We start from the raw sequence: 12,869 nt of genomic DNA on the forward strand, positions 1-12,869 counted from the left end.
GAAGCACACAAGTAGGAGTGTGCATGCGCGGCTAGCGTTTTATTATATAGGATGATCCAGAACAATTAACATCTCTTTTATGTATTCCAGCTAATTTTATTAGCTTTAAACTTCAGTTTCCAACTGGTTTTAGAGTAATTAGGAAGAGTCAACTAGTATGATTGTTTCTTATCAGGTAGTTCAGATGTAAAACAGTCCTCTTTTAAAAATAAGCCTGAATGCTTATATTTTGTAAAGTTTTAAAGACTCACTTTTTTGATAAATGTAATTCTTGATATTTTATCTCTTTGTGCAATAGTTTTTAAGTATATGTGCTTCCCTTAATGTATGGCTCTTGTAATCCATTCTGAATCTGAATTGAAAATAGCGGCATATAAGACTACTGATTAGAGTAGATTAGACCACAGTTCTTCAACCGCTGGTCCGCGGACCGATGCCGGTCCGCAGAAAATTCCTGCTGGTCCACACAGGACCGGCGAGATCAACTTCTTCAATTTCCTGCCGGTCCGCACAGGACCGGCAAGATCGAGGAGCGCAGGGCCGGAGAGATAATGGGGAGCCTCAGACTGTGCTTTCTTCCCTCCCAGCGGCTCTCTTTACAAGCGCAGCGATTCAGGAAGGAAGCCTTGGAGCTTTTGCTGAGTCGGGCGGCCTCTGATGATGCAACTTCCGCTTTCCTCAGAGGCGGTGCGACCCAACAAAGGACCGGAGGCTGCCTTACTGAATCGCAGCGCTGGCAAGTAAGGAGAGTTGCTGGGAGGGGAGAAAGCTGCTGGTGAAAAAAAAAAAGGGACAGCTGCTACTGGACCTGGAGAGGGAGAAGGAGAGATGCTGCTGGGAGGGGAGGAGGGAAAGGAGTCTTGGAAGCTGCTGGGCAAGGGGAAAAAGGGACAGCTGCTACTGGACCTGGATAGGGAGAAGGAGAGATGCTGCTGGGAGGGGGGAGGGAAAGGAGTCTGGGAAGCTGCTGGGTAAGGGGGAAAAAGGGACAGCTGCTACTGGACCTGGAGAGGGAGAAGGAGAGATGCTGCTGGGAGGGGAGGAGGGAAAGGAGTCTGAGAAGCTGCTGGGCAAGGGGAAAAAGGGACAGCTGCTACTGGACCTGGATAGGGAGAAGGAGAGATGCTGCTGGGAGGGGGGAGGGAAAGGAGTCTGGGAAGCTGCTGGGTAAGGGGGAAAAAGGGACAGCTGCTACTGGACCTGGAGAGGGAGAAGGAGAGATGCTGCTGGGAGGGGAGGAGGGAAAGGAGTCTGGGAAGCTGCTGGGCAAGGAGGGAAAAGGGACAGCTGCTACTGGACCTGGAGGGAGGGAGAAGGAGAGATGCTGCTGGGAGGGGAGGAGGGAAAGGAAAAGGAAGAGAGTTACTGCTGGACAGGGGAAGGAGGGAAGGGAGAAGAAAAAAGGAAGGAAACAGCTTGCAGGGAGATTAGAGGAAGGGAAGGGGAGAGATAGGAATGAGATGGGAAGGCAGGTCAGCAGAGAAATTGAGAGGGACAAAGATGCTAGATCTGGTGTAGGAGAGATAAAAATGAAGAGAGCAGTGAAGCTGGAGTGAATTGTGTAAAAAGCAGAGAGGGGCATAGGCTGGATGGAAAGGGGAGAGGGGCATAGAAAGAAGACAAATACCATATGGAAGGGGGAGAGGTCAGACAGTAGATAGAAGGGGCAGATGCTGGATTAAAGAGACAGAGAGGGCAGACGCTGGAAGGAAGAGAGTGAAAAGAAGATGAAAGCAGAAACCAGAGACAACAAAAGGTAGAAACAAATAATTTTATTTCTATTTTGTGATTAGAATATATCAGATTTGAAATATATATCCTGCTAGAGACATAACTGGGGACTGCAGTATTCTGTTAGCATGATATTTCTATGAACTTGGCTTGTTCAGTTTTCTTGATAGTAGAGGGGATATATGTGAAGGGGAGGGGAGACAGGGGTTTTGTTGGTCCGTGCTCTGTATATTTGTATTTATAAAATCACAATTGTTCAGAATATTGTTTCTTTTTATACTTTAATAAAATACGTTCAATATAAAATCATAATTGCGGCTTGTGCAGATGGGATCAGATGGTTTGCGGGGACCGAGCTCGCAGAGATGGAGCATAAACGGGGTTTTTAAATTTTAGTCCTATTAGTTTGCCGGTCCACAAAATAATTCTTTTATTTCTGCCGGTCCACGGGTGTAAAAAGGTTGAAGAACACTGGATTAGACTAATTGTACTCAGAGGAAGCTAGAATTGTAATTTTATTCAGTAGTACTTGAAAACTATTTCAAACATTTCCTGATACTGCATGATTGTGTCTCTCATTGATAATGGCTTTGCCACTTCTGCACAGGCCTGTGACACCCCTCTGCACCCCTTGGGGAGGCTTATGGAGACTTTGGTAGCAGTATACAGAATGACTTATGTGGGTGTGGGAGCCAATCGGCGATTATTGCAGGAGGCAGTGAGAGAGATCAAGTCTTACCTGAAACGCATCTTCCAGCTGGTGAGGTGGGTAATACTGTCATGTGCTACTGATGAGTGTCATACCTACTGCTAATTTCTATTGGCTGTACTGTGATATCACTCTTTTGCCATGGATATAATCATCTTGATTGTACTGATATTTTAATCCAAATTAGTGATGATGCAATGCTCTAAAAATCAGTCTTAATTTTCTTTAAATAAAAAATTACTTGTTAAACATTTTCTTTGTTTCCTTCTGCATAATGTGGGCTAATGATATTTGCAATTTGTTATGGGGTTTAATGTTATCTTGGGGTGTTTTTGGCCTGGTAATTTGCATAATGCAGATTTTTGTAAAATTAAATTTAAAAATGTGCTCCTTCCATTCCAGCTACAGTGGGGAAGGAAGAATGTTTTACACAAGTTCTGGGTTGAAAACCTGGTATGATTGGCAAAGTCACCACTGACAAAAACTGTACTGAAAACAGGATGTTCAAAACATTTCCTTTATCATTTCATGTCAACTTTGTCTGATATCCAGTTCCTTACCACGATTTCAGCTTGCCTATTGCTTTCTAGAATTCTGTTACTGTTTTTGGCTCTTTTGAGAGATTATGGGTTTCCACTCTTTCTATGAAGCAAGTTGTTTTTTGTTTTTTTTTTCTATTTCTGAATGTACCATATCTACCTTTGTTTCAGAACTTTTTCCACTCTAAAATCCTTGCCTCTTATACCTTGTTAACACTTTTTGAGAGATTTAGATGTCTCATAGCATATGCTTATTTATGCCCTTTAGTATATGCATATTTTTGTTCTTAAGAGTTTCCTTAATGTGGAGGAGTAGCCTAATGGTTAGTGCAGTAGGCTGAAAATCTGGGGAACTGGGTTCAATTTTCATTACAGGTATTTGTGACCCTGGGCACTTAACCCTCCATTGTACCAGGTACAAAAACTTAGATTGCGAGTCCACTATATTCAAAGTACCTGCATATTAAGTAACTTATATAGTGCTTTATATGTCTATTTGCACTATAGAAATAATTAATAGTAGTAGTATGAGTGGTCTCCCCTATTTTTTTATTTTTTATTTCTGCTCTATGTAATGGCCTGTTTGTTTATAATTGGAATGGGAAACATGAGGCTCAATGCTGAAATGTTCAGCCAATTTAACAATATGGCAACTTGAGACTCTAATAAAGACCTTTCTACAGTTAAAGCTGTTTATCCCAGGACAAGCAGGCATGATATTCTCACATGTGGGGTGACGTCATCTACGGAGCCCCAGCGCGGACAGCTTTTCAAGCAAACTTGATTGAAGTTTCAAGTTTGCTATGCTGCACCACGCATGTGCATGCCTTCTAGCCCACTAGAGGGTGCATCCTCACCTCGTGGTCCTCAGTTCAGTTTTTTCCGCGGAGCCAGAAGCCCTGTGGAAATTGTGCTCTATATCTTTTGCCTTCTGACACCGTGGCTGAGAGTGTTTTCTCGGTCGCTGTGCTTGATTTGTTGTTTTCATTCGTTCATGTATTGGTTATCGTCGAAAAAAAAAAAAAAAAGTTGTTTGTTCGGCTCCGGGGGCTCCCGGTAGCCGCGGCCGCGGGACCTCGTTCGTTCCCGGCCATTTTTTAGTTCATGTCCCGTCCCTTGACGGGCTTTAAAAAGTGCACCCGGTGCGATCGGTTGCTTTCAATTACCGATCCCCACCGGTGGTGCTTATTGTGCCTAGGTCCTGAGCACCCGACTGACTCCTGTACCAGGTGCTCGACGTTTCAGACGAGAGCTCTCCGCCGCCGTCGTGCCCGAATGGCGGAGCTCTTTGCTGTGGACCCCGCGGCAGGGAAGGCCTCGACGTCGGCCTCGGCTTCGGCCCCGGCCTTGACCTCGGCCTCGACTCCCTCGACCTTGCCCCGACAGCCCGCTTCGTCTAAGCCTGCGTCCTCGACCCCGAAGTCGACGGTGGGTAAGTCCTCACTTCCTTCTTCTGTTCCAGCCTCGAAGAAGCCATCCTAGGGCTCATCGACGGGGGCGGGTGGGTCATCCTCGGCCCCGCCCCGAGCGTCGAAGTCGGGTGCCCCGCGGGAATACTCGAGACCGAGGTCGCCCTCGAGGGAGCACCCGCCGGCCCCGGACCTACCGGCTATGATGGGAGTTCCTGTTTTTCAGGATTTACTCCGTGCACTCATTGCTTCGGAGCTGTCCGGTGCCCTCGCGCACCTGCAGCCGGCCTCGGTCTCGGTTCCCTCGGCTTCGGCCCCCGGGGTGATTCCGGCCTCGACCCCGACCTTGCCCTCAACCTCGGTTGACCAGCCTGAGCGGAGTGTGCGGCCGCGGGACAAGGTGCGTAGGGTTAGGAGGATCTCTTCCACTTCTTCCTCGTCGAGGTCCTCCCGGGGCTCCTCGCCCTCGGGTCGGCCTCGGGCGAAGCGTCGGCCGAAGAAGCCCAAACGACCTCGGGCTTCTCCTCGGAGACGCGGTCGCTTCTCGCCGACCGGGGCTGAGACGCTACGTGTCTCAGAGCTCCGCCTCGACAACCCAAGGCTTTTCCGTTCCTCCGAGGGAGGGTTATCGAGAGACTCCTCGCCGAGACGGAAGGGGCGGGCCTCGGTGCCTCGTACCCCGGGGACCTCCCATAGGGGTTTCTCGGGGCATAGGCGGTCCCCGACCCCGTCGAGGTCGCTTGGTGCGGCGTCGTGGGGTTCGGGGTCGGGCACTGGTAGGGAACCTCGGTATTCCCGTGAGGCTTCCCTTTCTTTTTGGGCGGCGCGGGCTTCTCGATCTCCCTCCCCGCCTTCCAAACCCTCCTCCTTTTCGAGATTTGTGCTTGATATGGGGAGGGCTTTGGACCTGGATCTGGTATCCGGTTCTCAATATACGAAGGAATTTTTGGAGGAGCAGGACTTGCCTTCTCCCCCGAGGGAGACTCCTCGTCTGCCTCTCAATAAAGTCCTCCATCAGACCTTCCTGAGAAATTTGGACTCCCCTCTTACAGTCACAGCAGTTCCGTCGAAGATGGAGTCGAAGTACCGTACCATCCCGTGCAAGGGCTTCGAGAAAGCACAACTGTCTCACCAGTCCTTGCTGGTGGAGTCGGTGTTAAAAAAGTCTCAGCCTTCTAGGGTCTCGGCTGCGGTGCCTCCCGGACGGGAAGGGCGGACCCTGGACAAGTTTGGTCGCCGCCTCTACTCCAATTCCATGATGGCGGCCAGGGTCCTAAATTATGCGTTCACTTTTTCATCCTACCTGAGGCAGATGGTGAAGGCGTTACCCCGTTATCATGGGGTCATGCCGGATTCCCATAAGGGGGACTTTGGTACTTTTATGGCCAACTTGTCACAGCTGCGTCTATACCTTTTTCATGCCATTTACGACGCATTTGAGTTGGCCTCCAGGGTCTCAGCCTTTGCGGTAGCGATACGCCGTCTCGCATGGCTCCGGACGGTTGATATGGACCCGAACTTGCAGGAGCGCCTGGCTAATCTGCCATGTGTTGGGTCGGAATTGTTCGATGAGTCCCTGGTGGTGGCGACCAAACGCCTGTCCGAACATGAGCGCTCCATCGCCTCCTTGGTCCGTCCTAAACCCCGGGTGCCGCCGCAGAAGCCGTTTAGACCTCCACCGCTGCGATACCCTCAAAAGTCTACGCCGGCATTCTCTAGGCCCCCGCCCCGGCGCCCCCAGCAGCAGGGCAGAGCGGGCCAACAAAAACCTCAGGCGCAAGGGGCGTCTAAGCCGGCGCCGTCTTTTTGACATGATGAGCGGATGGGGCAGGCCCCCTCCGCACTTTCGCCGGACCCCCTGCCCATCAGGGGCCGGCTGCGGGCCTTTCATTCAGCCTGGGCTATGATCACGTCAGACGCTTGGGTGCTCCGTCTCATCTCCGAGGGTTACTCGCTGAACTTCTCAACCACGCCGCCGGAACAACCGCCAGGGGCCTCTCCTTACAGTCGAACCCAGCTTCCTCTTCTCCTCTCGGAGGCAAGGGCCTTGTTGAGCCTTCGGGCGGTGGAGCCGGTCCCCCCAAACCAACGGGGGCGTGGGTTTTACTCCCGTTACTTTTTGGTCCCAAAGAAGACCGGGGACTTACGCCCCATTTTGGACCTCCGGAAGCTCAACAAGTTCCTGGTCCGAGAGAAGTTCCGTATGTTGTCGCTTCCGGTTCTCTACCCTCTGTTGCAGGACGGGGATTGGATGTGCTCCCTAGACTTGAAGGAAGTGTATACTCATGTTCCGGTGCATCCTGCCTTCCGCAAGTTCTTACGGTTCCAGGTGGGGGAGTTGCACCTTCAGTATCGGGTCCTCCCTTTCGGGCTGGCGTCGTCGCTTCGAGTCTTCACGAAGTGTATGGTGGTAGTCGCGGCTGCCCTGAGATCTCAGGGGCTACAGGTCTTCCCCTACCTGGACGATTGGCTGATCAAGGCATCATCCAGGGAGGGGGTTATCTTAGCGACCCAACAGACTATCATCTTCCTTCAACGTCTGGGGTTCGAAGTGAACTTTCCCAAATCGCAGCTGTGCCCTGCTCAATCCCTTCAGTTTATCAGGGCCGTGCTGGACACGGTTCACCTTCGTGCGTTCCTCCCCCCTCCGAGGGCGGAGGCTCTACTTCAACTGTGCCGTCAGATTTCGCTGCAGCGCTCTGTCTCGGCGCACCGCCTGATGATTCTACTGGGCCACATGGCGTCGACGGTTCATGTCACACCGTTCGCCCGATTGCACCTGAGGCTCCCTCAGTGGACCTTGGCCTCCCAGTGGCGTCAAGATCGGGACCCGCTGTCCTTTCCTGTAACAGTGACTCCTTCCTTGAGATGCTCGCTCCGTTGGTGGACCAACTCTTCCAATCTTTCCGGGGGTTTGCTCTTTCTCGTCCCTCCGCATAGCAAGGTCCTGACCACGGACTCCTCGGAGTACGCGTGGGGGGCTCATCTCGACGGTCTGCGGACTCAAGGTCTATGGTCAGCGGAGGACCGTCTTTGTCACATCAATGTGTTGGAGCTTCGTGCCATTTTTCTGGCCGCTCGAGCTTTTTGCCACCTGCTGCACGATCAGGTAGTCCTCGTGCGGACGGACAACCAGGTGGCAATGTACTATGTGAACAAGCAAGGGGGGACGGGCTCCTGGCCCCTGTGCCGGGAAGCCCTGCGCCTTTGGGAATGGGCGGTCTCCCAGAACATCTTCCTGCGGGCGGTTTACATTCAGGGGGAGAAGAATTGTCTGGCCGACAAACTCAGTCGTCTTCTCCAGCCGCACGAGTGGTCACTAAACTCCCGAGTTCTGCACGAGATTTTCGACCGCTGGGGGACTCCTCAGGTGGATCTGTTTGCCTCCCCGGAGACTCACAAACTGCCCCTCTATTGTTCTCGGATGTACTCCCTGGACCGTCTAGAGGCCGATGCCTTTCTTCTCGACAGGGGGGGGGAGGTTCCTTTATGCGTTTCCTCCTTTCCCTCTGATCTTGAGGATGCTGGTTCATCTCAAATCGTCCAGAGCCACTATGATTCTCATTGCGCCTCGTTGGCCTCGTCAGCACTGGTTCTCCCTGCTCCTTCAACTCAGTGTCAGGGAGCCTCTGCTTCTGCCTGTCTTTCCCTCTCTGCTGTCTCAGAGTCGGGGTTCGCTGTTGCATCCCAATCTTCAGTCCTTACATCTGACGGCTTGGTTCCTTTCCCCTTGACTTCGGTTTCGGTTTCACAGTCTGTCAGGGAGGTTTTGGAAGCCTCGCGCAAAGTCTCGACTTGGCTTTGTTATGCCCAGAAATGGACCAGATTTTCATCCTGGTGTTCTTCGCACCGTCTGGATCTGAGTTCGGCTCCGGTGTCTTCGGTTCTGGAATATTTGTTACATTTGTCCAAGTCTGGGCTGAAGACGACTTCCATTCGTGTTCATCTTAGTGCTGTTGCGGCGTTCCATCGGCATCTTGAGAGTCGGTCTCTCTCTCTTCATCCTCTGGTGACTCGTTTCATGCGGGGTCTGGTGAATGTTCATCCCCCTCTGAAACCCCCTCCTGTAGTTTGGGATCTTAATGTGGTTTTGGCTCAGTTGATGAAGCCTCCTTTTGAGCCTATTGACAAATCTCATCTTAAGTTTCTCACTTGGAAGGTGATTTTTCTGATTGCACTCACCTCAGCTAGGCGAGTTAGTGAGTTGCAGGCTTTGGTTGCGGACCCACCTTTTACGGTGTTTCATCATGACAAGGTGGTTCTTCGCACTCATCCTAAATTTTTGCCGAAGGTTGTGTCTGATTTCCACCTCAATCAGTCCATTGTTCTTCCGGTGTTCTTTCCGAAGCCCCATACGCATCCTGGCGAGGTGGCGCTCCACACGCTTGACTGTAAGAGGGCGTTGGCTTTTTATCTTCAACGCACTCAGTCTCATCGGAAGGTTCCTCAATTATTTTTGTCCTTCGACCCTAATAGGTTAGGACGTCCTGTTTCCAAGCGCACCTTGTCTAACTGGTTGGCTGCTTGTATTTCTTTTTGCTACGCTCAGGCTGGTCTCGCGCTGCATGGTCGGGTTACGGGACATAAAATCCGAGCGATGGCAGCTTCTGTCTCTTTCCTCCGGTCTACTCCGGTGGAGGACATCTGTAAGGCTGCCACTTGGTCTTCGGTTCATACTTTCACCTCCCACTACTGTCTGGATACGTTGTCCAGAAGCGACGGCCGGTTTGGCCAGTCGGTTTTGCGTAATCTGTTTTCCTAAATTGCCATCCTCCCACCTACCCTTTTTTGGTTGGCTTGGAGGTCACCCACATGTGAGAATATCATGCCTGCTTGTCCTGGGATAAAGCACAGTTACTTACCGTAACAGGTGTTATCCAGGGACAGCAGGCATATATTCTCACAACCCACCCTCCTCCCCGGGGATGGCTTCTTTGCTGGCTATGGAACTGAGGATCACGAGGTGAGGATGCGCCCTCTAGTGGGCTAGAAGGCATGCACATGCGTGGTGCAGCATAGCAAACTTGAAACTTCAATCAAGTTTGCTTGAAAAGCTATCCGCGCTGGGGCTCCGTAGATGACATCACCCCACATGTGAGAATATATGCCTGCTGTCCCTGGATAACACCTGTTACGGTAAGTAACTGTGCTTTTTGGACAGGATATATATTTTTCTGTTACAGCATAATGTACTTACCCCATAGGTTTTTGTTTCCTGATCTTCCCGAAGAAGGCAGCACGATCAATCCAACTGCTCTGAAGACACCAGAACGGAAGCCTCTTTGTAGTGGGAGGACAGAATCTGGGTCAGAGTCTCCAGAGCCAGGGTAAGGTTAAAGAAGCATATTTGCATCCTCTTAACAGAACTATGCATTGGTCCTGAGAGACAATATTAATTTATTTGGTTCATTTTATATCCCATCCTCCCCGACAAGCCCAGAATGGGTTACAAGTTAACAAACATAATGCATAGACAAACAGATTGTGAGTTTACATGTATACAGTAGTCTTAGGTTATCTTGAGGATCAAAGTTAGCGTACAATCTGGTAATATTTTAGTTAATAAGCCTAACATGTAGACAGACAGATTGAGAATTTACATGTGTACAGCAATCTTTGGTCGTCTTGGTTTAATATATATAGAGGGTCAAAATTAGTAAACAATCTGATCATTTTAAGTTAACATACAGTTGATCTCTTCAGTTAATTTACATAGGTGGTAGTTTTGGGAAGAGGTAGGTTTTTATTGCTCTCCTGAAGTTCAGGAGCCCATTAAGGGACCTGATGTGGGGGGAAAGTTGATTCTACTAGCTAGGTATAAAGTGGGAGTAGGAACGATGTCTGACAGTTTGGAGTTGGAGGGTGCATCTGGGTGTTTCCTCCTGGGAGCAGAGTGGTCTGTTTGGGGTGTATGGAGGAAGTTTGGCTGATATGGAGTTGGGCACCAAGTTGTGTAAGGACTTGTATGCTATTACTAAGCCCTTGAAGATACAGGATTTGGTGATGGGTAGCCAATGGGTTGATGACAGTGCTTCTGAGATGTAGTCTTGAGTATGAAAGTTTTTTAGGAGTCTAATCGCTGTGTTTTGTACCCATTGTAGGTGTTGGAGATTTTTTTGCTGTCAGTTCATTGAATAGTATGTTGCAGTAGTCCATACAGGATAAGACGAAAGCATAGAGAAGTTGGGTAAAGGTGGTTTCTGAGAAAAAGCCTCTTATTTTCCATAGCTGACGGAGATAGTAGAATGAGGGGAAACTACTTGAGAGATGTGGCATGAGAGCGAAAGATTTGCATCGAGAAGTATCCCCAGGCTGTGTACTTGATCTTTCGCAATTAAGGTTGTGGTTTTCCAGATGAGGGAAGGATGGGTATAGGTGCAGTACTCTTTGTGGATCCAAAGGAGTTCTGTTTTTAAAGCATTTAGTTGCAGTTTATTCGTGGTCAACCAGTTTTTTGATTTCGGAGAGACAGTTATGGAGTTTTGTGATTTGGGAGTCACGTCCCTTTCCTAGAGGGAGGTGTAGTTGGATGTCATAAACAAAGGAGTATATCTGTATTTGGTGTTTATGGACTATATCAAGGACAGGTTTTATGTAGAGGTTGAATAGGAGAGGGGATAGGAGGACTCCCTGGGGTACCCTGTATTTGATTGATTTCTGTTTTGACAGGGTGGAGCCCAGCAGTTGGGTTATGTTGCTTAAGAAGGAGGTGAACCAGTGTAATGCAATATCACAGATGCCAATCTCAGAAAATCATGTGATGAGGAGGGGGATGGTCAATGATGTCAAAAACTGCGCTGAGATCAAGTAGCACCAATAGGACATCGTTTCCCTTGTCCATGAGTTTCCAACAGTTATCGATAATGTCAAGTAGAACGGTTTCCGTGCTGTGGAATTTCCTGAATCCTGATTGATAGGTGGATAGGGCTTCCTGTTTGTTGATGTAGGAGAGGAATTGGTTAAGTACAGTTTTTTCCAGGATCTTGGAGATAGAGGGCAGGTCGGAGACTGGCCTGAAGTTGCTGGGGACATCGGGTCAATTGTGGGGGGGGTTTAAGAATTGGTCTGATGATAGCTGATTTTCAGTTTGAGGGGATTGAGCCCTTTTGTAAGGAGGTGTTTATAAGAGGAATGATTGAGCTTATGAAGATGTTTTTTGCAGCTACTAGGAAGTGCGATGGGCAGGGATCTTGGATGGAGCCTGAAGGATTGATGGAGTTTAGTATCTTGGTGAGGTTTTCATATGTGATAGTTTTGAAGTGATTTAGTGTTTCAGACGTAGATTTGAGTACACTGTAAATTTTTTTCATCATGTAAGAATCGATGAAGACAGAAATGCTATAACTTGCAAAATTAATATGGCTTGGTATTTGTTTGCAGTTCAGACTCAGACCATTAAATCTGCCCAGGTGTGTTTTGTAGGATGCATCTCTCCCTTTTTAATGAGTGTTCTGAAACATGCTCAGTCCTATTCTTTGTGGTTTTGGCTGTCTTCCTTTTACCAAATCTTTAGAGGTTTGAAATATAAGAACTTGCTCTACATCAGGGGTGCCCACACTTTTTTGACTCGCGAGCTACTTTTAAAATGACCAAGTCAAAATGATCTACCAACAATAAAATTTTTAAAAAACACAACGCACACTGTACGCATAGAATTGTTAATTATCATTCCTATTCCGGGGTTTTTTCAAAGAGGTCAAAGCAGATGACTCTATGCACTATCACCTCAGTAACAGCCATACAAAAATAGACAAATACCCACCCCCCTCCCTTTTTACTAAACCACAATAGCAGTTTTTAGCGCAGGGAGCTGCGCTGAATGCCCAGCGCTGCTCTCGACGCTCATAGGCTCCCTGCGCTAAAAACCAGTATTGCGGTTTAGTAAAAGGGGACTATATTGTAAAATATAGACAGCAGATATAAATTCAGACACATTTTGATCACTAAATTTAAAATAAAATCATTTTTCCTACCTTGTCTGGTTGCACTTTCTTCTTCTGACTGTGCATCCAATCTTTCTTTCAGCCTGTATGCTTCCTCTCCTCCACACCTCATTCCCTCCCCCAACTTTTTCTTCCTCTCTCCCTGACCTTTCTTTCTTTCTCTCTTCATGCCCCCTTTCTTTTTTTCTGTTTCTCTTCTTTCCTTCTATCTCCCTGCCTGCCCCCTTTTTTCTTTCTCCCTGCCCTTCCCCAAGCCACTGCCGCTGCCATCGGGGAACAGGACCCAAACCGCCACCAATGGATAACAGGCCCCAAAGCCAACGCCAACGCTGACACCGCCCCATGCTCTCCCTGCTTCAGGCCGACCAGCATTCCTCTCCCCGACGTCAATTCTGCCGTCGGAGAGGACGTTCCGCCCAGCCAGGCAGTGATTGGCTGGCCTGAACTTCCTCTCAGACGGCAGAATTGACGTCGGGGAGAGGAAGACTGATCGGCCCGATAGATCGCCAAGGCAAAGTGAGTCCTGGGTGATCGACTC

General features: G+C 49.1%; 1 protein-coding gene across 3 annotated transcripts in view; it reads left to right on the forward strand.

The window, feature by feature from the left end:
* The window catches only part of ALS2 (alsin Rho guanine nucleotide exchange factor ALS2), a 242,257-nt gene that overhangs the window by 197,847 nt on the left and 31,541 nt on the right, over positions 1 to 12,869 (forward strand). For all 3 annotated transcript variants that reach the window (XM_033944890.1, XM_033944888.1, XM_033944891.1), the window contains exons 27-28: positions 2,339 to 2,496; positions 9,593 to 9,715. In XM_033944890.1, the coding sequence (XP_033800781.1) occupies positions 2,339 to 2,496; positions 9,593 to 9,715 (281 nt within the window). The remainder of the gene's footprint in view (positions 1 to 2,338; positions 2,497 to 9,592; positions 9,716 to 12,869) is intronic.

The sequence above is a fragment of the Geotrypetes seraphini genome, chromosome 5 (assembly GCF_902459505.1).
Source record: "Geotrypetes seraphini chromosome 5, aGeoSer1.1, whole genome shotgun sequence".
Lineage (NCBI taxonomy): Eukaryota > Metazoa > Chordata > Amphibia > Gymnophiona > Dermophiidae > Geotrypetes > Geotrypetes seraphini.